Here is a 25,674-nt window from a genome sequence, read left to right as displayed (position 1 = left end):
CTTTTCCCGACGTGCATTTCGCCACTCCCGTCGCCCTCAAATCCGGCGGACAGACTCGTGAATATGGCGCAGCCCTTTCCTGCGGGGCATCCTGGGAATTATAGTTTGTTTGTTTTTTAAGTTTGTTTGTTAATGGGATGTCACTCTGGGAGGTCGCGCCCATTTCCCAACGTGTGTCCTGCCTGCGCCAGTTAACTTCGACGCCAGCGAATTCTGCTCGTGGCTTCTGCAGCTGCTTGAGAACCCGGAGGAGCATGGGGGCCGAGCTGTAAGATCCCCGTGAGACTCTGCATAGCAAGCGAGGGAGACATAGGGGAGCGTCTGTGGGAGGACCCCCCCCCCCAAAAAAAGACTGGTCGCCCACCCACTCCTTTGGATTGCCAGGAGCCTTCTCGCTAAGCGCCATGCTGCTTCCTGCTTGCAAAGTTTCCCGTCAAGGTAAAGTGCATTTAAATCCTGCTTTCCGGACGTGCCGTGGCGAGTAAGTTTCGCCCTGAATCGCCATAATTTTTTGCACGCTTGTGTTTTGTTTATCGATAAGCCATCTCTTTCTTTCACGAAGAGCATTGATTCAGGGTCAGTGCTCTTGTGCATGCATGTCCAGCACAATAGGAATAACTGTGCATTCAATCCTGGTGTAAGTCATGGCTCCCACCGTTAGAAGTGGGAAGTGGAAAATGAAAGCAGTGGCTTTTCTCTGGGTGAGCGTTGTCCCCCTCAGATTGATTCTAGACACGCCTTGCTCCTTGGCCCCTGACGAAATGTGCTTAGGCTCGATGGCAGCTGTCAGGGGATTAAGTAGCAATGCTGTGTTGATTTGTGTCTCTCTGTGTAAGGGAAGGGGGAGTGTCCAACAGTGTAAATGTGCACGGAGCAGCTCTGTGAGTCAGAGGTGTTGTCGGGTTTTGGTTTTGAACCCCACCTGTCAAGCCTAGGAAAAGGCAAGGCCGTGACCTTAGTATCCGCAAACAGAGGTCAACAGAATGGGGTTGACAACAAAGCTACAAGAAAGAAGTCGCCTTACACGTGGGATTGCTGACCCACACCAGATATTTATTTCTTTCAGAGCTGACCCTGGGTATTTCTCCTCTTTCATCTCCCCCTGCTGGCCAGAAGTAAAATCAGGGTAAAGGTCACCTGTAGGATCTCTTACAAAACAGATCTTGTTTGGACAGAGACCAGTCCTTTTGTGGAAGGGAGACTCTTTAAAAATGCCCCGCTTATGTCTCGGCAGTGATTGTTATGAATCCTTTGCAAGAATCTTAAGAACCAGCTTGGAAAGACAGAAATGGAGGCTTGAAATGTTCTTGCTGGTGTTTTTTGGTCTCCGTTTCCTCCACTTTTCTTTCACCTCTACCTGGTAGAAGTCCACCTGAAAATCATAGCCTCTGACTTGAAAGATCTTACTCCAATGAGTGGTTGCTGCTGGTTAAGGAGTAAGAGGATGTGGTGGTCAGCCACGTAGAGCACATGAGATGAGGGAAAACCGGCTTCCTACCACCTTCAGAAACCTATCACTATCAGTTCTTTAGGCACCAGTGATGAATGGTCATCTGGATTTTTCCATCATGCGGTAATATAGCAATGATAATAGCTTGCTGCAATTGGCAAGCATAAGAAAAGTAGGGCAGAAGTAGAATAGCTTGGTTCTCCTTTACATACTAATAATGTTAAGTGCAAATAATTGTATGTTTTACCTAGAAGTCTTTTATGAAGTAGAAAGCCTAAATGGCCTCAGTCCAGTATACCTGAAGGAGCATCTCCACCCCCATCGTTCTGCCCGGACACTGAGGTCCAGTGCCAAGGGCCTTCTGATGGTTCCCTCACTGCGAGAAGCCAAGTTACAGGGAACCAGGCAGAGGGCCTTTTTGGTAGTGGCACCCGCCCTGTGGAACACCCTCCCACCAGATGTCAAAGAGAAAAACAACTACAGTACCAGACTTTTAGAAGACATCTGAAGGCAGCCCTGTTTAGGGAAGCTTTTGATGTTTAACAGACTATTGTATTTTAATATTTTGTTGGAAGCTGCCCAGAGTGGCTGGGGAAACCCAGCCAGATGGATGGGGTATAAAGAATAAATAATAATTTTATTTTTATTATTATTATTATTATTATTGTAGCATGGGGGGGTTGATGAATTGTTTAAGTATATATTATCAAGGGACTGACTGCTGTCACACATTGCCAGATAGTCCATATAGCCTGCTTTCAGACAGGTGGCTCCTAGTGTTAATAAGCAATGCTCTTTTACTGTATACTACAAGTGCAATTGATTTTCCACACTGCTGGGAATGTTGCACTTATTCTGTATGTTCTTCCTGCTATGTTCTGCCTACACAAGTGGATGTGACATAGCTGCAGTGGGTAGAAAATTGGGAAAGGCCAGTTCACGTAAATGCTATTTTAGTAAAGTGGCTATTGTTAATAACAAGAAAGGAATGTTTTTTAAAAAATAACTTTGTTGAATTAATAGGTTAAGCACTGTAAAGCCTTCAATTTAGTTGTATTTAAAACATAGTTTGAAAAGCATTGTAGTGCAAAAATATGGAGTGATAAAATGGTGCCCCTGCTGTAGTTATTATGAATGTGTACTGAGCTGATTCACTTACCCACCATGGTGGTGTGCATGTCAAAGTCCTGTCATTTTGAAAGGATAGAAGAGTAGCACCAATAACGTCTACACTGGTGATGATTATGCTACTCATCTGTTCTCTGGGAAAAGTCAGACTCTGTTGAATTAAAAAAGATGGAAGTACAACAGGGAAAGAGCAGGATGATAATGTTGTGTGAGGGCCTCCTAAAAAGTAAGTTTGAAAATTCCCTGCTGAACAACTAGATTGGATTCATCTATAGTCAAACATGACCTTGTATAAGTAGCAGCCCAACTCTTTTGTTATGTCATGCTGTTGATTACAGTGGCAGGAGTTGCTTGCTCAGTTCTCTAGTAGCCCGGGATACAAATGTCCACACCTCTCATTTAGGAACAGTCACTTCCTGCTCTGCAACTCCAGAGAGTTTCTGTCTAAATCCCCTTTTAATTTCATTGCATGGCCTAGCTTTTGGTTCTGGCCTTGTATTGTAACAGTCATATCTGAATAGACACCCAAATTGCAAAGATCTAGGTTGCTAGCAAGCCAGAACAGTAGTTACTTGGTCAAAATTTTAGCCGTCGGGTAAGTTGCCAAAATGGAAAAGACAAAATCAGAAGAATTCATGGCGAGCTGTCTGCTGCTTACGTAGAAGTGTGTGTTGGTATAGAACTTACCCATGCACTATGAAATTTTGTGTGTGTGTGGTGTGTGTGTGTGTGTGTGTGTGTGCGCGCGCGCGCGCGCCCGCGCCCGTGCGTGCACACACACACACACACACACACACATGCATATAGGTAAGTCATCTGTTGAGTTCATTTGTGAACATTAAATCAATTTTGAGTTTTTTGGTTGTAGACCCTTTTAAAGCTCATTGTATTTTATATATGCTAATCACTTAAGTCGATTGTGGCTGTGCTCCACACAGATTTGTAACATTTAGATTATAGCAGATATTCAGAGGTGTGGGAAAGCTGTGCAGCCATGGTTTTTAACCAATGTGCTGTGGCACCCTGGGGTGCTTTGAAATGGTGGTCAGGGGTGTTGTGGAACACTAGCCTCTTTCCCTCTTTCCCCCTTTCCTTGCCCGTCTCCTCTGATGCCCTCTCACATCTCTGCCTCTGGGGGTGTTGGTTGCCAGGAGCTGAGGTGACCTCAGAGTAAGCAAGCAAGTGGGCGAGGGAGCCCAGCCGGCGGCCAGTCCACCAACCCTTGCTGTTGGGAACGAATGGACGGGTCCTAGGCCCCTATGGGGCACAGTGAGGAGGCACTTCTCTTTGAGGCAGGGAGCGGGGCAGCTCAGAGACCAGGGGCTGCAGCAGTGGCTGCCTGGAAGGCTCCCAAGGAGAGAGGGGAGGAGGGAGCACTCCACAAGGAAGGGTGTTTGAAAAAGGGTGAGAGGCTGCCAGCTATGCAGGCAAGGAGAGATATAAATGGGCTCCTGAGCCACACAGAGGTGCTGCAGAAAGAATGTAGTTGGTCAAGGGTGCTGTGGACTCAAAAAGGTTGAAAACCTCTACTGTAAGGCATCACTGAGATCTGCGGCGATGCGTGGCTTATCTTTGATGATCAACTTTTTAACACTGCACTAGACAACTAAATGGAGACGGGGGAAACCTAGGATCTGGAACTGATATGGGATGCAACATTAATGTAACTGTTACATCTAAGACTGCTTCTTTAAATGGTATGGTATTTATGTAAATCATACAGTGTACAAATAAACGATCCTAATATAGTAGCAGAATATTTGTGTCTTTGTTGTCCGAGTTACAGAGCTGCAACAAAAATTGAATGCTCAAAACTGTTCTATTTCTTTGCAACAGCACATCGTTGTTTGTATGCCTTGAGGTCAGCAGGAAAAGATTGTCACCTGCCTTTGTGCGCAGCACGATGGGCTTCTTCCACTGTGCCACGTATCACCACCCACTATACTATCCACCCCCGGGACAAAGACAACCGGTGGGAAGGTAAGTGACAAACTTTTAAGTACAATTCATTTTTGTAGCATAACCAGGCTTGTAAATAGCTATTTGCCTAGTCACCTGTGGTGACGAAGAGTCAATTACTGATCAACAAACAGCAATGGTAGTCCCCCCCCCCTTTAAAGGACACTTAGATAGATAGAAGATAGCACATGGGCAGCTATATATTTTTGTGGGAAACCCTGTAAATCTGTATCTGTATTTGTAATTATATTTAACAATTAACTTTGCAATTGTTTATTACTTTAGTGTTGTGTATTACTTTAGGGTGTATGGGTGTTAGGGAAGGGGTAGTACCTTTGGTGGGGGACACATGGTGCTCCTTTTGGTGTAGTTTGTCCTACTCTGGTCCCCACCATGCACTCAGCTTTCAGCTGCGGCTCCCAGAAGCTGTCAGCATGTGACTGCAGCAGCCACATCCCGGGAAGAGCTTCAAGTGGCCGTCTAGCTGTGATGTGGGACAGTGTCAGTAAAAGGTCATTGAAGTGCATCCTAGCAAACCCACAGTTGAAAGATACCTATAAGTTCTATTCCATTTTTTATTTTATTTTTTTTAGTCTTGACCCAACACTTTTTTTTCTTCACTTGAGGCTGCAAGATCAGACTTCAAGAAGGGGAGGGACAGCTGATTTTGACAGCAAGGGTCTAGCCTCCATTTGACTTTCCGGTATATGGCTCTTTGTTAAAGGGATAAGCATGGAAAGATTTGCAGAAGAAGCGGATGTTGTTGTAGTTGGAGCAGGCCCTGCAGGACTCGCTGCAGCTATCCGACTCAAGCAGTTAGCTAGCGAACACGGCAAAGAGATCCGCGTGTGCCTTGTGGAGAAAGCTGCTCAGATTGGTGCGCATACACTTTCTGGAGCTTGCCTTGAGCCACGTGCCTTAAACGAACTTTTCCCAGATTGGAAAGAACGCGGGGTAAGAGCTTAACGTCTGTACTACAACTTTTTTCAGTTGTAGCTTAATTCTGTTTAGAATGCATGCTAGTGATTTTAAGGGAAATTGCTAAAATAGTTATATATAATATGTTTCCTCTGAATGCTATGAAATGGAAAGTATCCGGGAAAATAATGAGCATTATAAAGATATTTGGTAAAGTATCTTTTGCCAAAGAATAAATAAAATTCTGCCAAATACCTTTATCTGTTAAATCCTTTAGCTTGCTGCCTTTAATGATCAGAACCTGCAGTAGAATACAAGTACCTTTCTTGCACTTCATTCTTTTCTTATTTGTGCTTAATCTGACATCTATTACCATCCTTGAAACTCATAAGTATGTCTGCTCCAATTTTATGTGAATCTATAATGCTAATGATATTCAAATGTCTTATTAAGGGGGTTGGAAGTTTTGTAAAATATTTCTACTTATTTTTATTTCATTTCTCTTAGGCTCCACTGCATACCTCTGTAACAGAAGACAAATTTGGAATATTAACAAAGAACTCTAGAATCCCAGTTCCTATTCTTCCAGGTACAGTTATCGATGAAGATGAAAAACCTCTATGTGTAAATCTTTTGTTTTGAGCTGAGGTATAAAGTGCTTGTATGAGCTATTCTTTTGCTTAAAAGTATTAAATTTACAACTTGAACCAACTTACATAGTGCCTCTGCAATTGGAGTGGTTAACCTGTGGCCCTCCAAATGTTGCTGGAATGGAGCTCCCATTCATCCCTGACAACTGGCTATGCTGGTTGGACCTGATGGGAGTTCAGTAACTTCTGGAGGGCCGCAGGTTAGCTACCACTGCTTTATAGTGAAGATATGTCACATCACTTTGTTCCAGTACGTGCACTGTAGTTTATAAGTTGTGTTGAGGACAAGCTTGTAAGTCAGTTGATTTGGTGTCTGAGGCAATTAAGAATCTCCTGCACTGAACCTGAGAAAAATGTTTTGTAAACTATGAGAGACTTTGAGACTTTATGTTTACTGAAACATAAGTACAGCAAGCAGGCTAGGAACATGTTTTGTGCAGCGGTAAGATTTGTGAGCACAGGGCTGAGTTAATTAAGTCATAAACTGTTACTTCACTGTGCTAGTAAGCTGATGTGTATGGTAGAATTGTAACTTTGAACTAGTCTTAGTGTTTTACTGTTTCGTGAAATGAATTGTGGTGTGTTTCATCCTTTTAACTAGGCCTTCCAATGACTAATCATGGGAATTACATAGTTCGTCTAGGGCATTTTGTGAGCTGGCTGGGTGAACAAGCAGAAGCGCTTGGTGTTGAAGTCTACCCAGGCTATGCTGCAGCTGAGGTAATGGCAGAGCTGTCGCCATTCATGTTTGTGTGCATGTACGAGATTTGTCAAACTTTCATATGACACCTAAGATAGGTTTTCACCTATTAGAATGAATGCATTCAGTTAACACAAATAATCACTACACTATATTGTTTGCAGAATTATGTAAGACCGTAAGAGCCCTCCTGAGCAGAACAAAGTTCTGTCTAATCCAGCAGGCTGTCTCCTACAGAGGCCATCTTTATGCCTTTTGACAAGCTCAGGTGCAGGACAGGTGCATCTTGCTGCATCTAATTTGCATCCTTAGGTTTTTGAAAACTTCCGGGATATTCCATGCAGATACTGTACTAGAATGGGCCTTTCCTGCAGTGGCTCCCCATTTGTGGAATGCTCTCCCCAGGGAGGCTCGCCTGGTGCTTTCATTACATATCTTTAGATGCCAAGCAAAAAGGTTTCTCTATAACCAGGGCTGATTAACAGTCTATGGCCTTTTAACTATGTTTGTGGGAGGAGGGTTATTCAACTTTTTCATTATGTATTTTGTGTTCTTTTGTGCTTTTAATGTTGTGAACAGCCCTATGATCTTTGGATGAAGGCTGGTATACAAATTTAATTAATAATAATAAAAATATTTACCGGGCGACTACAACTAGGTGCTGTACAAACAATAAAATTGCACAACTCTGCTTGCAGCTTCATGTTAAGAATGTTGAAATAACAGATCTTTATTTGATTTCCTTCCCATAGGTTCTTTTCCATGAAGATGGCAGTGTGAAAGGGATTGCCACAAATGATGTTGGCATCCAAAAGGATGGGGCACCCAAGGTAAATGCTCCTTTACTTTTTTATTGACATCATGCTTTTCACTTGGATGGCTCCTCATAAAAATGGATATTGTAAAACTGCTGTTATATGTAAGAAGATGGTGTTGAACTTGCAGCTTAATTTAGGCATTTAAGTAAACACAAAGGTTGTATACCCGAAAAATATGGCTCAAAGTTCCAGGGTTGAGACGAGCACAGGCATTATTGTATTATTGCCACAGAGCTTGTATAATGGAAGACACTTTTTAAACAGCATTTTGAAGGACATGTGACTATGGGACGAGGCATTCTGCAGCAAGACTTGCACCGACGGAGCCAGTAGATTTAAAACCATGCAGAGAAAGAAGCAGAGAGGTTACAAATACTTATAAGGGACTGAAAACAACGCTTTTCCACTCTACATATAATGAAGAAAAAATAAAACACTTCAGTATATTCCTTAAAGTTCTGAGTAGATGAACTTAAAACAGAGGTGACTAATAGAACATGCAAGGAAATAGTGGGGGGGAAACTCATTATCAGCCTGGCATCAAGGGTCAGTTTATACTGTTTGCTCCAAGTGTGCTTCCTACGATTATAGTGGTGTTTGTAATTGTACGTCTCAGACAGAATGAAGTAAATATGCTGCAGGTCACTTGAACTGTGTCCCCTACGTCTTACTAAGTGCTGGGAATGAGCATCACCCTTTAACATTTTAGTACAACATACGCTTCAGGTTACAGACTCTGCTAACCCAAAAATAGTGCTTCAGGTTAAGAACTTTGCTTCAGGATGAGAACAGAAATTGTGCTCCGGCGGCGTGGCTGCAGCAGGCGGCCCCATTAGTTAAAGTGGTGCTTCAGGTTAAGAACAGTTTCAGGTTAAGAACGGACCTCCGGAACGAATTAAGTACTTAACCCGAGGTACCACTGTATACGCAGCATACATACATACCAGTGTGGACAAAGCAAGCATAAGCTGGCTGCACAAAGTTTAAATTGGCTCTAACATAAGTAGGAAAAGAACTGCTGATTTACAATCTTTCCTACCAGTTTTCCTTTCTAATGTTTAAAGCAGAACCAGAGTCTGTATTCCCTCATCGGGAACTTCCTAGGGTCCAGGTGCCAGTGATGGGTAGAGCTTAGAGGCAAGAGAGCTAACACACACCCTTCCCTATCCAGGCAAGCAGTAGACATTGTCACAGTTCAAGGACATATTTCTGCCAGGCAAAAGGATTTAAGCAGGGCATGGAGCACCACCAGTGAGGGGCATGGCCCGAGGAGAACCCTAAAGGTTAGATAGAGAGGCTTGGAGGGGCAGTATTTCGGACAGAGCTCTGTCCCAGCCCTCCCTCAAGATGCTGGTGATTGAAGCTGGGATCTCTGCATTCAAAGCAGGTGCTTGGAAAATTCTCTGCAACATGGCATAATGAAAACATGTTACACAACTGCTTGCAGCGTATCTCGCCAAACAGACTTCACTTTCAAATATGTATTATGTGTGTAATGATGGTATTTATTATCTTCTGTGGCAGGCTACGTTTGAAAGAGGCTTGGAGCTGCATGCCAAAATCACTGTGTTTGCAGAAGGTTGTCACGGACATCTTGCAAAGCAGTTATACAACAAATACAATCTAAGACAGAACTGCCAACCCCAGACTTACGGCATTGGGCTTAAGGAGGTATCGCTGTATTATTGATCGGTTACAATCCAAGGTTTGCTCTCTGAATCCCACAACACAAGCGTATTTGACATTGTCTCAGGGTACATTTTAAGGCCTTTTCAGAATAGAAATGGTATGAAAGGTTAGCTAATCTTACTGTTAGCTAATGCTTACTGTGTAGTACCTTGATCTGTTCTTTAGTTTGTTAGTTCTAGATCTAAAGGATTACTACAGCCACTTTCCCCACCTTGCAATAACTAATTGTGGCTTTCTTTGGTAGAAGAAGTCACTGTATTCCAATTTTATTCATAGCATTCTTATTCATGCAAGCTTTTAATTTTAGGACAAACAGATTTCATATGTTAAATAGTTCTGGCTTGTAAACAATGCACAAGTGAAGTGTCTCAATGTTTCTTTTTAAGGTTAACATTTAGCCTTTATGGCTAATTGTCTTTGTCCCTGAATTAAAGGGAGACCCAAGGCACAGCCAAGTTGGAAAGATTTTCCAGGTATTACAGGGCTCCTGGCCCCATCTCTGTATTATGGCTGTTTTATTTCACTGTTGCAAGCTATCTTGTGTTTGGAACGATGGCTAAAAACTCTAGTTTCCAAAATAGTGTTGGCTACATAAACTGGTCCTGTCGTTCATGGCAGTAGTTCCATCCATCCCGAGCCATTCTAGAAAAGGCATATTATTAGCAGTGCTTTAAATGGTTCTAATGCAAGTGTGCCTGTGGATCAGGTTATGCTATGTTCACTTTTAAATATAGAAGCTTAAAAAGAAAGCATACCAAAGATAGAACATGAATATTAATCCAGGTAATTGCTCCTGAGTTACCTGTTCTACACTGCTGATCACTGTCTTAAACCTCTTCACTGAAAACTGTTTTTAATAGGTGTGGGCATGATTTGGGACTTAAGTGAAGAAAAACTTTTCTGCTTCAGATTTAGAAAATTCATTGTAAGCAATCGGTATGTTTTAAAAGAAGTGAGACTACCAATGGGAGTGGATTTCCCACACTCCCAAGGTTGGGTTGAGCCTTTTCGTGAGGCAGGACCTGTCCTGTGAAACTCAGTAGAGGTTTATTTCAAATGACTTTTGAAAACTATTTATACAGGTCTTTATAATATGAATTTTACTTTTTAACCAATGAGTATTTATTGATGTCCTTATGGATACTTTTGTTGTTTTTATTCTCTTATGTTGTAAAACTGCCGTGTGTGTATATATATATATATATATATATATATATATATATATGGATTATAAACAAACAAACAAACAGTTGTGTCAGGCAGGGGGGTCATAAGTGAAAATAAATTATATTTTCCCCCCATTTTTTCCCCACTTACAAAGACCTGCCACTGCAGCATTATTTGACAGCTCATTCACTCAAGCCAATAGGTTATAGATTGAATGTGAAGGTTTCAAAGATGAAGACTTCTATTATATTTGCTTTCAGCACTGAGTCCAATTGTGTAGTATGGAAAGTTACACATAGCAGTTTCACTTTGGTTTAAAGTCTAGTAACGTCTTTGCTGAACTGCATTGCCTGGATTTTCCCTGTTTCTAGCTGTGGCTTATTGATGAAAAGAAATGGAAAGCAGGAAGAGTGGAACACACTGTTGGCTGGCCTTTGGACAGACATACATACGGAGGATCATTTCTTTATCATCTAGATGAGGGTGAACCACTAGTAGCTTTGGGGTTTGTGGTAAGTATTTTGTACTTGCAGTGAAACTAAACTTTTTGAACATTTTTTGCTTCTGACGTAAGTCTGTTCATGGATGGCACTGAGATATAGAATTCTAATATTAGTGTTGCTTGCATACATCATATCTTTTTAACTTTTACTTATGATGTTCAGTACGGAAGATTGTCAGTGCTCAACTTCTACAAGGTTAGCAGGGTTCAAGAACTACTACCTTGAAAACACTTCTCCCTGATGTGTGAGGTTTGGTACATGGCAACATTCTTTTCAAATTGGAGCTTTTCTCAGGGGAAGAATATGTATATGAGCTATTATGCCTGTATACAGAATTCTTGAATCACTTATTCACACAAAAGAGCTGCATGGCCATACATTTCATAGGGACAGAATTACTTCTTGTAACACTGAAATTCAAAGTAAGCTAAATATATCCAGCGATATATAGCATAATTGGGTAATGTCAGGGAACTGCCATCAGTGCCAGAGGGAGAGAGCAAAACCCAGAGGGATTCCAGAGAGCGTCCCGGGATTGGGAGAGGCAGCCCATCTTCTGGGGAAGGGAATCAGCGTAGCACCAGTGGAGAAGGGGGGCAGATGGGGGAAGCAGCGAGGCAGTCCCATGACTCCTTGCCGGGGACCAGCGGGGAGAGTAGGGGTCCTCCGCTGCCTACGCCCTCCTTGCGCAGAAGGCTTTCGCGCAGAGAGAGTAGGAGGAGACTAGGCGTCAAAGAGCTTCTTTGCTGGAAGAAGTTTAAGAAACGCCCACTGACGGATTCTGCCAGCAATTGAGACAGCCACGGGTGAGTGGCTGTCCGGACAGAAAAGGTTCACTCAGGCAACCCAGCCAGGTGTTTGCACCAGCTTACGCACGAGCAACCCCTAGAACCACTACAGGTAATGAGGTGTGTGTTTGAAGCTTTGTATGCCCTATTAGTATGCCCTATTGTATGCCCTATTAGTAATAGCCTACAGGTTTTTTTTTTTTTTTAAAAAGTAAGTGTTTTCGCATTATGTCTTATAGGTTGGTTTGGATTATCAAAATCCTTACTTGAACCCATTTAAGGAATTTCAGAGGTGGAAGCACCATCCAACTGTACAGCCTACTTTAGAAGGTGGAAAGAGAATCGCCTATGGTGCCCGAGCTCTTAATGAAGGTGGCTTCCAGGTGATGTTTTAGTAATACAAGGTTATTTCCTCAAATGTCTCAGTTGTAGTGTTTTGTTTTGGTTTTTTTAAAGCTGCCATCTGATAGAAGCAGTCTTAATCATGAATTTAGTTGCTTGACTAAATTTGTATTTGAGAAAAACACTAGTTCTGTGGGGGCAACTGCTTTGTTTCTAGGTGATGGACAGACTTGTCACAGCAGGCATCCTCCTGCAAGAGTCAGGAAGGAGTGAGCCTCCTTGCATCTGAGATTTTTAAAAGCACTTTTATTAAACTTTGCTAGCTACCCTATTGACCTGTAATATATTTTTGTTGGTTTGATCTAACCTATCAGTTAAATACAGCAGCATTAGTGAAAACAAAACGCTCTAGTTGGACTGTTGTTGAACAGTTAATAAATGTCTCTGGTTGTCCTCTTTAAATGTCAAAATAAGAGATATTACAAACTGTCCCGGGAAATGTTGCACCACAATCTCATCCATGGGTAAGATTAGCAGGCCTCATCCTGGAGTGATAACTTGCAGCATAACTATATAAATTTTCACAAATAATTTATATCTTGGTTGTGAATTCTATATTCCTGTAATTAAACATACATCTGGTGTGGCTTGGTGAGACATTGAATTGGCAAGGTTTCTGCATTTAAGCCCAATTGAAACATGTTCAACAGAAAACGGCAGTAGAACCCTACTTCTGATCCAAAGAGCTCCATAGATTTTATGAAGGGCTAAGCCGGAGTCTCTGTGCATCTGTAACACTAGTTGTGTGGCTGTTCCAATTCAAGGTTTACCTGCATTGTAGGTAATGCTTAAGTTTACTTTTCTGTACTAAAACCTGCTAGTTTTACAACTGCTGCAGTATTCCAGAGACCAATCTTTTTAATCTGTATCCATAGGTCTAAAGCATGCTCTACTAAATCTGTCGAATACACCCAGAGAGGACAGATGTTCTGAATTATTTGATGCAGCTGTATCTAGAAAAATACTAGTGGCTACAATAACCAAACCCTTTTCACCTTTCGGGTATACTAGTTGACTGTAGAAATCTAGCAGGGGTGTAAAAATGGATTAGAAGTACTCCATGAATGATGCTGGCTCTTATTTATAATGCCTCTCAGATACTTGGATGTCAGGAGTTCCTGTCTCTTGATGTAGCAGTTGAAAAGTTCAGTAGCTTCTTTAAAAGGTTGAGGTTCATAGATGTCAATTCTTAGTGCTATGGAGTTAAAATACAACACTTAGAATCCATCTTCTTTATTGATATCATATTCAGGAACTATGTAGATAACAGAAAGAGACAAAATTTGCCTCTGTGGGTAGTGTTCTTTGTTCTCTTTTTATAGGTATTCCCATTTTATGACTATTTTTCTGGACCACTGCATTTGCACTTTAATGCCTTGTTTGAGCTAAAGGTTTCCCTGGTTCAAAGTTAATTTATTTGAAGACGGTGTTCTTTAAATCACTGCAAGAGGGAAGCAGAAGCAGTGTAGTTTTGAGTGTCTGGGCTGGCCTTTTAAAAACAGCAACCCTGAAACAACGCTCCTGGCTTCCTTGTGGAGTGGATTGTAATGCTAATGGAGTTTAGAATGGCAAATGTTTTACTGGAGTAGCTCCAGTTGCATCAGACTGAAAAGGAAGAGATAAAGCGTTGGTATTGCTTAACCTTTATTTGGGAGATAATACTGATCTGCTTTATAACAATGATTGTTACCAGCAAGACTAGTGATAGCTACATATGGGAAACTTCTGGAGGGTGCAACACTGACTTCATGGTACAAGAAAAATCTGACAACTAGTTTCGACAGACAAGCTAACAAATAAAACAAAATCAGCAAAGGGGATGAAAACAAAAGGCACATTTGCAGGAGGCTGGTACCCTTTTATTATGCACATAGGAGAAGGCAAAAGGTTGGGACAGCCTCACATTATGAATTTTTTGGCTGGTATGAATATATACTGTAATTGATGTTACCACATAACTGGAAATATGATGTTATGAGATATACCTGCTTGGAGTAATCCAGATTTGTATCTCTGAGGGTGGGATCAAATTTTTAAAAAGAAATGGAGAGATGAGTAGATACTGATGTAAAGGTTGAAGTAGTGCTGGGAAATTGGAGACAAGCAGCTGAACCTTCTAGTTTAAGGTAGAAGGATATAGGTCTAGTAGGCTTTGAAAAATTTCAGAAAGAATGAGGAATAGTAAGTCTGAAAAACAGTGCATGATGAATCTTCAGGCCGAATAGATTATGCCTCAATATATAGATGGTTCTAGCCTCCAATGTAGACATAATGGCTTGGGATATGCAGAAGAGAATGCAAGCATGCTGTAAAAGTGTATGCTTTAATCTGCTTAATGCAATCAAACTTAAAATGTGACTGCTTGATTCAAAAAAGCAATCTTTCTTACTTTGCATGAATAGTTAATAAATAAATTATTATCTCCGCAGTCCATACCTAAACTCACTTTTCCTGGTGGACTCCTTATTGGCTGTAGTCCAGGTTTCATGAATGTTCCTAAGATTAAAGGCACACACACTGCAATGAAAAGTGGTATGCTGGCTTCGGAAGCCATTTTCAACCAACTAACGAATGAGAATCTCCAATCAAAAACACTGGGTAAGATGGCATGATATGAACATTTATCACTGATGCTTTCTGATCAATGACAGTTCTAAATATCAAGGAGTTCTTTAAGCCAAGCTAATTGTCACTGGTGTATTGACCTAAAACAGCTTTGTAGAAAGCCCACAATAGCATACACTCAGGGTATTCCTTTTGCAGACTTCCTTTTACACAACACTTTTCAGACAGGTCTGCATTTTCCAGGTCTTTTTTTTTTTTTTTTTTTTTTTGTCCTGACACTTTCCCTGGGGAAACAGCAATAGGCTTTTCTGCAGATTGCCATTTGTTCTGATTCAGTGGTAAACAGAGGGTTTCCCCAGGCAAAACAGTGGGATACAAAAAAAAAGCCGCTGGCACAGACCTTGGAAGCGTGAAAAACACCATTCAAAAGAAAAGTCTCCACCCTACTGACTCACCTGTGTCCATTTCTTTATCACCTGTGGATAATGGACCAGTACAATACAAGCCTGCCCTAAAGTCTCATCACCATATTGCAGATATAATGGAAGGAATTTACGAGTGGAGCCTAATTATAACACCTGGCCTAGTCCTGACAATTGAGTCTCTGCTATGGCATGTCACACCCTTCAAGTATCAAATGACACTGGGTGAGATTAATCTGAAGTTTACATTGGAAATTACAGGCTGAAAATTTATATGATGTGTATTTGCATTTCTTTTCAACTTTTTTTTTTTAATAGTATTTCCACTAAAGTTGCTGTCTAAAATCACTTGTTTTCATCTTAAATGCAAGGTGTTGTTTTCTTCATTTTAAATGCAGATTCACTTTTTTAAAAAGTTGGCACCTTGTACATGGGAAAATGCCCATGTTTAGCTGTTAAACATGTGCCATGCAATCCTGTGCATTTAGTCAAAGGTGGATCCCACTGAATTCAATTAGGCTTACCCTCAAGTGTGCACAGAATTGCAACCTCTGTTATAATTCTGTAGTGTATAATTTTACTACTTTTAAATAGAAACAAATGTTACTATCCTTCAACAGCCTTCAAACATGTTAATTTTTGGTCTTATTAGTATTAAACTCAAAGAGTAAACAATGATATATACGTACCGTATTCCAAGTTGTCTTCCACTCTGCTTTTTCAGTATCCATTCAGATATAAAATTATTGAAGTATGGCTCTCCCGAGCGATTTATATTTTCTCAAATGTAAACTACTGCTTTGTTGCAAAATATAGAAAGCCTGGCTCTTATCAGTAGCACTAGTTATCTCCTTGGAAGTGGAACTGTAAGATGCTACTGACTTTCTAAACATTTAATAAACAGCCCCTTGTTTCTAGGACTTGATGTGCCTGAATATGAAGACAATCTGAAAAAATCCTGGGTATGGAAAGAACTCTATGCAGTCAGGAATATCCGTCCTTCATGCCATGGACCCTTGGGTGTGTATGGTGGAATGATTTACACAGGCATATTTTACTGGATACTAAGAGGAATGGAACCTTGGACCCTAAAGCATCCAGGTAGGTTTCTAAATTAACAGCATCTGGGCAGCAGCCATGAGACTTTCCCTTCTTCTCTCCTTTCCTTTTCAGACCACCATGCCCCTAAATCTGTTGGACAGTCCAGTGCTCTGTTGATTTGGGGGATTCACTAGGAACAGACTGCAGAGGGAAGGAGAGGAAGTGTAACTATTGTGCAAGGAGGCTCACTCTTTCCTGTTGAGATCTTTTCCACAAACAGGCCAACACCATAGAAAAGGGGTGGATACCTTGCATCATTTATATGACTCCCCCAAGTTCTTTAAGGCTCTCAGGATCCCCCAAAATTTGTCATTATTTTTTTTAAGTTATTGACCACTCCTGAGTGCCCTTCTGTGATACCATGCCTACAGGATTTTTTTTACCCCTCAAGATATGTCCTTTAAAAAAGGGGGGGGGAGACCATGCCTACTTTACATTCACCACCACCCCCTTTCCAGTTCTGGAACACATCACAGCAGTAGAGACATTTCCTTCAGAGAAGCAAAGTTACTTAGAAGATGGTACTGATATGCTCCTTTACTAGAGTATGGTGAAACCAATATAATTTAAGTTTTGCTTATATTTAAGTTTTTCCCTCTGCTGATATTTTAGGGACAGATGCAAAGCGGCTAAAGCCAGCCAAAGACTGCACACCTATTGAATACCCTAAACCTGATGGAAAAATCAGTTTTGACTTGCTTTCATCAGTGGCTCTGAGTGGCACGAATCACGAACATGACCAGCCAGCTCATTTGACTCTGAAAGATGATAGTGTTCCTGTCAATCATAACTTAGCTATATACGATGGACCTGAGCAACGATTCTGCCCTGCAGGTACCTAGCACAATCTGTAGTGTGTGGAATTGCAAGTTTGTTTGTTTTTTCCCATTCCTCCCCTTTTTGTTCTCCTACGTACCATAACTTCACTCATCAGCTTGACCCCTTGGTTTTTGATGGGGGCGTTTTCTGGCTGAATTCTACTGTACTTTTAGAATTAGGTTACTTCTTCCACTAAATTCAATTTTCCTTTTTACAGGAGTTTATGAATATGTTCCTGTGGAAACTGGAGATGGATTGCGGTTACAGATAAATGCTCAGAACTGTGTCCATTGCAAGACATGTGATATTAAAGATCCCAGCCAAAATATTAACTGGGTTGTACCTGAAGGTGGAGGTGGACCAGCTTATAATGGAATGTAGTCTTGATCAAAACTAAAAGAACACCCTAGCTGCAGAACCATACAACTTTGAGTTTGCCACATTTTTCTTAAGAGCTGCTATCAATGGTCCTCTGTGAGGTTAGCATTCTATTGAATGCTGAACTTGGTAGTACCTGAAGCAGTAAATGCAACTGTCTGCGTGTTCAGATGCAATAGGAAAGTACACTCAAATAAGCCTTGGTCTATCAAAGTGGAACAAGAACAGTTTGAGTACAATCTGGTCTGATTTGCCCAACCTCTCTAGACCTGAACACTAATAATGGATGGGACCCAGAGTAAAATATATGAAAGCTGAAGGCTAAACTTCAGTGGATTTTGATTGTAAAGATTAGTCAGACATCAATCATATGTAACACGAGGTACAGAGCACTGCTGGCTAGGGGTTGTTTGCTCTAACTTGATTTTGTTCAAGTAATAAAGAATGTTTTCCCTATATGATTACAAATTCAGTTTATTTCTTCAACACCATTCTAACAGCATTTGAATCTTCAGTAATGAGAGTTACAAGTGAGGGATAAAAGGGATGGAAATAGCTTGTTGAATTTAAGCCTCTGGTATGTAACCAAACTTTGTTCAAATTCTTTGCACTCGATCGTTCTGAAGTTTTACGAAGTAGTTTTTCATACACTTTTTAGGTTAAAATACTACTACTGTTAAGTGCCTTACCATTTAACTTAATAATGAAAGATGTTTGAAATTATATGCAACCTTAAGAAAAGCCAAGATGTAAACATGTGAAACAGCATCAGTATTAGTGACAGTCAATAACACACTGTCACTGCTACTCATACTAATCCTGCCTTTATCAGTGCACAAGTTAAGGAGGAGAAACTATCTTGACTTAAGCAAACATCTTTGCATAAGCTGCCTTCTCTTTTTCTTTCTCATTCTTTATCTTCTGCTTAACTTTTTGTACTTCCATTTGGATAGCTGTGGAAGTAAACAAACAAAAAGTGGTTAAAATTGCTGTTTTATGCTTTTGCAGAACTTTCACACCTTTCTCCAAAAGTAACCTATTTAGAATACAAATTCCCATTCCAAAAATTCATTTTCCCCAAGAGAGGGTTGATTTAAGAATAAGCTAGTCAAAACGCAGGAGAGAAAATAGTGTGAATACAGCTTGTGTAACTTAAAAGCCTGTGTAACTTAAAAGTCATGCATGTTCATTTCAGAGTACATAACACCCTCTTCCCTTACTTTTCTCCCCACCCTCAATGGGATACATATACTGGCTCAAGTAGCAAAAAAATGTTTTCAGTCTGCGGTGAAACTAGTGCAGCTTATTCAAAAGGCAACCTAGTCAATGGTACTAAGCAGAATGGCACTTTACCTTTGTCTTGAGGTGCTATGCCTTGAGCCTTCTGAAGCTCAGCCTTTAAAGAAAAAGAAAAGAAGTAAGCAATATGTTTATGTATATCTTATTTTAACATTGTATGTCAAACCAAGTACTTGTAATTACATACCAATGCCTGATCATAATCTTTTGTTCCTTCCCAAGCTTGAGCCCTTCTGTAAAGTGCTTTGGTGTTTGTAGGATCTATGGCCAGAGCCTGCAAAATAATAAGAACAGTATTTCTGATATTTCTTAAGATTCAGTAAGCAAAACCAGCTACTGCAATAATTTGAGCAGCAGCATCTCGCGAGAAGTTTTTAGCAAGGAAACAAATGATGCAACTCCTTCCTAGGTTTCTTTCACGCAAAAGCTAGTTCTCCTTATCAGCCTAATTCAAGTCGCTAATCTGATAAGCAACAAAACCTTCCTGTGTGCCCAAGTAATAGAAAACATAAATGGCTGTTTGTTTTCCTCTACACAGTCTTTTGTGGACATTCTGGTATCTATCCATTTAAGTAGCTGCTGAACCATGCTGAACAATCAGTATGAAATAAGACTGAAAAAGATCTGGACAGTATACCGACACCTTGTGGCTACTCTGATAACCAATTTACATCACCTAGAGATCAATGGCTATTAAGTACCAAAATATTTTAATCACGAAATTACCAAGAATTCAATCAAGCTGCACTAAAGCAGTTTCTTCTTATAGCCACATACTGAATCTCAGCTTGTGAGGACACACAGAAGAGGGCTCCTATTGATTTTCTTGGGGTATATGTAGGTACATATAACACAATGTAGGTCTGCAAAAATTTTGCTGGCTTCCCCTATTCATTATGTTTATATCTCTTAAGACATGTGTTGGCCTATATGTGTGTTACTGATCAATGGCCCAAGCAATACATCCCAACATGCAGATGCTAAACATGAATGGATCAAGGCATATGGCAAGAGCATTTAAATACGACAGAGTTGTGGAACACTAAATTGGGCTTGAAAAATGCCTCAACAGAATTTATTGTGTAGGACAAAAAGGGAGATAAGGGGGAAATGCTATTTGAGGGCCAAACAAGAAATGGCAGGTTATTAGCTTTAAAATTTTCATCAATGCTGACCTAATGCAATGAATCCAGAAACTGGACAGATAAGAATTAAGAATGCTTTGCTATGCATATCGTTTTAAATAAAATTGTGTCATAAATTGTTTGTTGGATTCTACTTTATCAATTTTTCTGAGCCAAAATATAAGCAATATACCTTAGTACAGTTTTCAATTGCATCTTGCCACTCCAACAGTTTCAGTCTGCAAGCAGCAATGTTTAGGTAGCAGCTCAATGCTACAGCATTCAACTTTGCTAAATCTTCCTTGTCTACTATAGCTTTAGAAGCTTCAATATACCTGTACAAAATAAAATGACAGAATTTGCATTATTGTATTACCACATGTCTAACTTGCAACACTAGCTAAAGCAGATAAAGGGGGGGGGGATGGCCTATTTATGCTTCTGATCAGTCCCAGAATATCTGGACCATGTTAGTTTCGAATCCCCAATTTCATTACCTTAAAGACTTGCTGTATTTCTTGACTGCCATTGCCCAGTTTTGGGATTTGAAGAAAGTGTTACCTATATTTTTTACATCTTCAGCTATAGACACAACCTGGTGAATCTACCAAAAACAGAGAGAGAGAGAGAGAGATGGTATCATTCTGTAATTTGCAAAAACATTTTCCTGATTTTTTTATGAGAAGGCCTGCAAGTTTAGAATCTGGGTAAAACCTCAGTGCGACAGGATTTACAACCGACTATGTAATGACACATTACTTTGTCATAGGTCAGAAAAACACTTTACTATATTGTATTTTTATTCAGTTGGCGTATTAGAAGATTATATAGACTCTGCCTAGTGAAGAGCTTGGATTAAACTCATTTGGCACTTAAATTCTGAATGAGTTGAGATGAAGTGTGGCTTTTGTTCTGTAGTATTCTTTCCTGATACAGGAGCCCATTAGTATTTTGTTGTATGACCAATGCACCCTTTGCTATGCGTGCTGTCTGCAGGCAGTACACTGATATTTTTTACTCCCTTGCCTATGAGTCAGCTGAACATCAGGCCTTGTGAAAACCTGCCCACAGCGCTCTGCAAGACCCAATGGTCAACTGGAGCTTGCAAAGCATCTTGCACATGGTTTTGCAGCCATTGCTGATCGGTGGTGCCTGAGCCAGATCTTCAGCAGCCTCGCTTCTTTTATTACATTTAAATCTCACCTTTCCTCCAAGGAGTTCAGAGTGGCATACATTTTTCTCCCTTTCCCCATTTGACCCTCACAACAACCTTGTGCTGTCTTAATAAATGCTACTCTGTTTTTGGTAAGAGAGGTTCATTTTCTGTTTCCTTACAACTCCCACTGCATCACTAACATCTTTTCTCAATGAGAAGAGATACTTACATCTTTTAAATCCACATCAGAATCTTCAGGAAAATCTGTGTGAGTATCTCCAGAACCATCCATAGGAGCAAGTCCCCAGTTATCCCCTTCTTTCAGTTCACCACACTCTGCGATGATGCATAACTGTAAAAATAATAAGAGTACATGAAAGGCAACTTTACCTGCGAAAGACAGCTTACTCTGAATTTTCAGAAACCACTGAATATCATACAATTTGCTAGAATGCCAGTTAAATAATGGGAATTACTAAATACGTGTAACTGTTACAAGAGAAGAGATTTTGCCACAAGTCCCAGCCAAATTCAGCCAACAACCTACCACCCAAGTTTGTATGCACACCTTTGGTTTACCATTCAGTAGCCATCTGAAATCAGCAGGGCTTCCTTTTATAGTTCAGCTGTTTTTCACACTTCCAAAATAAAACTTGACTCATTTATAATACTGAAAAAGGATTTCTTCTAAAGCTGTCGAAGCTTACCTTAGCAGGTTCTTCCTCCTTTACTTCAACATTTTCTAGTAGCTTTACAACACCCATGCCTTTGATCACCTGGCCAAAGACGACGTGTTTCCCATCAAGATGAGGAGTTGGCACAGTTGTGATAAAGAACTGGGAGCCATTAGTGTTGCATCCTGAATTTGCCATGCTGAGCAAACCTGGCTGATCGTGCTATATAAAAAGATACCAGTGTAATTCTGATTAGAATAATTCATGAATGAAGAATCAGAGACATCCTGCTAACAAGACAAAAGGTTACAAGGAAAATGGCTTGCGGTATCTTAATTAACGTAGTGAATGTTTTCACATGATCTTAGCCAAAAGGCAGAGAAGCTGTTCCTGAAGCAGATACAATGCCAAGCAAGGCTGGTGCCTGTCCAAAGGAAATTATTAAACTGGGGGTAATAAATAACCCAGACACTCAACGAACTTAATAATAAAGTTAAATAAGATATTTAAGATAATGTGCAGAATTTAATTTGAAGTATCTTATTCACATTTAACAGCTTTTATATTAGATCTCAAGAATTCATACTAAGTAGGAGTCTGAAACATTTCCCTCAAATGAGATACTTGTTAAATGTTAGCTATATTTAAATATACTTCAGCTAGAGTTGACCTTATACAGATAATTACTTGAAATGAATTGTGAAAAAGACTCTATGAATTGAAAGTGGAGACACTATATGTAATTTTATTTGTTTATTTGCTTGTTTGTTACACAAAAAAAGCTTTAATAAAACTTTTTTTTAAGGCAAAGTCACATTTCCTTATGGTAAAAATGAAAAACATTCATAATTCTATCAAGTGACAATTTTAATTATTAAGCCATTACCTTGTAATGGAAGTTTTCATCATCAAATTTTTCACCATATATGCTTTCTCCACCTGTTCCATTTTGATGTGAGAAGTCTCCGCCCTGGATCATAAATTTCTTGATAACTACAATTTGAACACAGAAAGATGAAAGCTAACATTAGGTTGGACAACATTCCAAAGTCCTATTTCATGTAATGCATAAATTATAAATCTATAAGCTTAAGTGAACATACCATATTTTCTCGAATCTAATGCTCACCATTTTTGGCCAAATTATGTTGCAAAAATTAAGGTGCACATTAGATTCAATAGCACATTTATATTCACCAGCAAATACTTATTTTAGTTTCAAGATTCTGAAAACTGAGGTGCGCATTAGACTTGATGGTGCATTAGACTTGAGTAAATATGGTACATTTCTTGAGTACAGGGAGTTCTGCATACTAGTATAACCACCAAGAAGACCCCATCCCACATCCCCACACAATAAGCAACACTTGTGTAAGATGTTAAACAGGATGTTATCAGAGCAAGCAAGATGATGGCAAGGCTATCTTGGTCCAGCAGTGGCTGTAGTTGGATAACCAAATGTAACTGGAAAAATAACTTCTTGCCACTTAGGCACCCAATGACAGAGCGGGATCAAGGAGCACCCGCAGACAACAAACCTGTTTCTTTAGAGGGAGCGCAACTTCATCCACAACAGAGCAAAGAACTGGGCCCACCCACCAACAGTGCCTACTTATTGTCAGGATTCAGCTTCAGTTCGCTGGTTTAATGCTGATGCTTTTTTATGTTGTATTTTTTGTCTGTTTTGTGGTTATTTATTGTTTCATTTATAAATTATACTTCACCATGGAAGTTTTAGTTTAAACAGAAGAGTAGGACACCAAAATAAAGGAAAGGATTTAAAACAAGTATAATCTTCCTTTCAGCTAACCCAAGGAAACAAAAACAAAACAAACTTACTTCTATGGAAGGGGCATCCTTTGTAATGAAGAGGCTTTCCAGTGGCTGGTCCAATACCCTTTTCTCCAGTACACAATGCACGAAAGTTTTCAGCAGTTTTAGGTACAACATCTGCAAACAATTCTAATACGATTCGGCCAGCTGGAATGAAAAGAGGTCCAAAGTTTTATTTTATCATACCAGCATCCTGCATTCCTCCATGTACATTCATGTAGCGTACCATTAACTCACCTACTGTATTTTCACAAAACCCAAATAACTTCACGGCTATAAAGCGACTTGAACACAGGCTTTCCACGAGTCAATGAAGCACTCTAGTTACTATGCCAAGATTGAGCAATTCCAGTGACAACCTAGGTAAAGCTCAAATTTATCTTATCTGGCACCCATGCACTTGACTCAGTGCCACTATTAATAACATGGGAGAGGCCCATTGTTCACCTTGGGTGCCGCTTGTTGGTGGTGTTACTAGTCTGTATGCATACGGTTAGAAAAATCCTAATCAACACAAATTTGATAGTCTGCCTTAGGCCATTTGTTTTGCCTTGACAAGTGCATTGAAGATTATACAGTGCGTTTTTTTAAAGACCAGCTTTTTCCATTCCAAAGTACTTCTGGTCAGAATGGGAACACTGATTCTTGATTGCTGCCATTAATTTGAGGCCATGCCTTGTTTCTGAAACCTGATATAGCTGTTACATGCCATGTTATGAATTAATTCAATTCTGCCTCTGCCCAAGCACTGCATTTTAGGGAGCTCCAACCTCAATGTGATGGGGAAACTCTTACTTTGCACGGAAAGAGGTAAACAAAAATCACACACCAAAAGGGAAATTTAATAGAAGGGAAGCAATGTTGGCATTCAGATCATTCACATCTGGGACAGATCAAGTGATAGAGCATGAGACTCTTAATCTCAGGGTTGTGGGTTTGAGTGCCAAGTTGGGCTAAAGATTCCTGCAGTGCAGGGGGTTGGAGTAGATGACCCTCATGGTCCCTTCCAACTCTACAATTCTATGGTTCTCTATTAAATTATCCTGACCTCAGGCTTTCCACTCACAAGAGCTGTTATGTGACCCTTTCCTCAAAATCAGAATCTGTGCGGGCATGTTATTGGGCGAAATGAACCGATATATAACACTAGAAGGCGATATATATATTTTTTACAATATTTCTGTAGTTCAAGCCAGGAAAAAGAAATTAGTTCTGGAATTTTCTAGCCTGCCCTAGCATTCTTTAAATCTGGAGAGTCAAGGTTTACACAAATACACGCGACAAAGTGGTAAAAGCTTTTCCTCGAACATACCACTCCAGGTTGCTGATGAGGGAATCGCTTGTTCTGAGGGGATTTTTTAAAAAAACTTATTTTATATTTAACATATAAAGCAGGATGGGGCAGTACGTTTTTTCTCTAGTCTTGTTTGTGCAGTGAGGGACTTCGCGGGATTTATTCTAATTTGGGTTTATTTGTTTTTTAATTATGGGGAAAGCGGGGGAAGGGTCCTTAAGTGGTCCCGTCTCCGCCAACCCGCTTCCCCAATATTTTATATATACGCCGCGCGCTACGGGTGCGCTGCTCTCCGTGCAGCGGCGGCGGCCTGAGGGAGAATTCCCACTCGGGCGAGGGGGAAACGATACAAAAGATCCGGGGGCAGCGCCGCTTCCTCCCGCTGCCCGCCCTGTTGGCTAAGGCAGAGCTTGCAGAACATTGGACAGCGGCGGCGGCAGCAGCACACGGTCCTCCGACCACCTGCTTGCCGGCCACTGAAGGGGCCTCGGCTAGGCCGGACACTCTCTCCCTCCCTCCTGCCCCTCAGGCCCCTCGCGCCCTTCCCGCCGCCGGGGAACCTTCCGCGCGCGCTTTCCGCCGCCTCTTCTCCTCCCCGCCCCCCCCCCCACGACCTCTCTGCCATTTCGCCTCTCCCCGCCCGCACCTCGTTCTCCCCCAACGTCCACATCGAGAAACACCCGGGGGTTGCTCGGGCTGGAGGGCTTGCAGAGAGGAGACTCGTGAGACATGCCGGCTGCTGCTGCTGCTGCTGCTGCTGTTGCCTCACGCCGCCGCCTCCTCTGCGGCTCGGCCTTCCGCTGCGGCCTGCAGTGGAGGCTCCGCCTTCCTGCTTCA

At 40.9% G+C, this 25,674-nt stretch overlaps 2 protein-coding genes across 2 annotated transcripts; one reads left to right on the top strand and one right to left on the bottom strand.

The window, feature by feature from the left end:
* Positions 1-24: 24 nt before the first annotated feature.
* ETFDH (electron transfer flavoprotein dehydrogenase) lies at positions 25-17,925 on the top strand. Its single transcript, XM_081021714.1, has 13 exons — positions 25-438; positions 4,415-4,558; positions 5,262-5,491; positions 5,963-6,044; positions 6,707-6,825; positions 7,558-7,635; positions 9,148-9,294; positions 10,851-10,991; positions 12,010-12,153; positions 14,602-14,770; positions 16,078-16,260; positions 16,873-17,094; positions 17,297-17,925. The coding sequence occupies exons 1-13, from the start codon at positions 405-407 to the stop codon at positions 17,458-17,460; spliced, it is 1,857 nt and encodes a 618-aa protein (XP_080877840.1). The 5' UTR covers positions 25-404; the 3' UTR covers positions 17,461-17,925.
* Positions 17,914-25,674, bottom strand: PPID (peptidylprolyl isomerase D). Its single transcript, XM_081021733.1, has 10 exons — positions 25,484-25,674; positions 23,550-23,690; positions 22,597-22,703; positions 21,744-21,932; positions 21,266-21,388; positions 20,378-20,484; positions 20,074-20,215; positions 18,944-19,030; positions 18,811-18,853; positions 17,914-18,410 (listed from the first exon to the last, which is right to left on the bottom strand). The coding sequence occupies exons 1-10, from the start codon at positions 25,566-25,568 to the stop codon at positions 18,322-18,324; spliced, it is 1,113 nt and encodes a 370-aa protein (XP_080877859.1). The 5' UTR covers positions 25,569-25,674; the 3' UTR covers positions 17,914-18,321.

This window comes from Podarcis pityusensis (genome assembly GCF_964106645.2).
Source record: "Podarcis pityusensis genome assembly, chromosome: 9".
NCBI classification, from domain to species: Eukaryota; Metazoa; Chordata; class Lepidosauria; order Squamata; family Lacertidae; genus Podarcis; species Podarcis pityusensis.
Note: the sequence above shows the minus strand (reverse complement) of the source record. Positions and strands in the feature narration are given on the sequence as shown.

Excerpts from the sequence above, each read along its gene's own strand:
- ETFDH (XM_081021714.1), top strand. The coding sequence starts at position 405 with ATGCTGCTTCCTGCTTGCAAAGTTTCCCGTCAAG. Across the intron at positions 5,492-5,962 it reads CAGATTGGAAAGAACGCGGG|GCTCCACTGCATACCTCTGT; the intron begins GTAAGAGCTTAA and ends CATTTCTCTTAG. Across the intron at positions 9,295-10,850 it reads ACGGCATTGGGCTTAAGGAG|CTGTGGCTTATTGATGAAAA; the intron begins GTATCGCTGTAT and ends CCCTGTTTCTAG.
- PPID (XM_081021733.1), bottom strand. The coding sequence starts at position 25,568 with ATGTCTCACGAGTCTCCTCTCTGCAAGCCCTCCAGCCCGAGCAACCCC. Across the intron at positions 21,933-22,596 it reads ATGAAAACTTCCATTACAAG|CACGATCAGCCAGGTTTGCT; the intron begins GTAATGGCTTAA and ends CTTTTTATATAG. Across the intron at positions 19,031-20,073 it reads CAATTGAAAACTGTACTAAG|GCTCTGGCCATAGATCCTAC; the intron begins GTATATTGCTTA and ends ATTATTTTGCAG.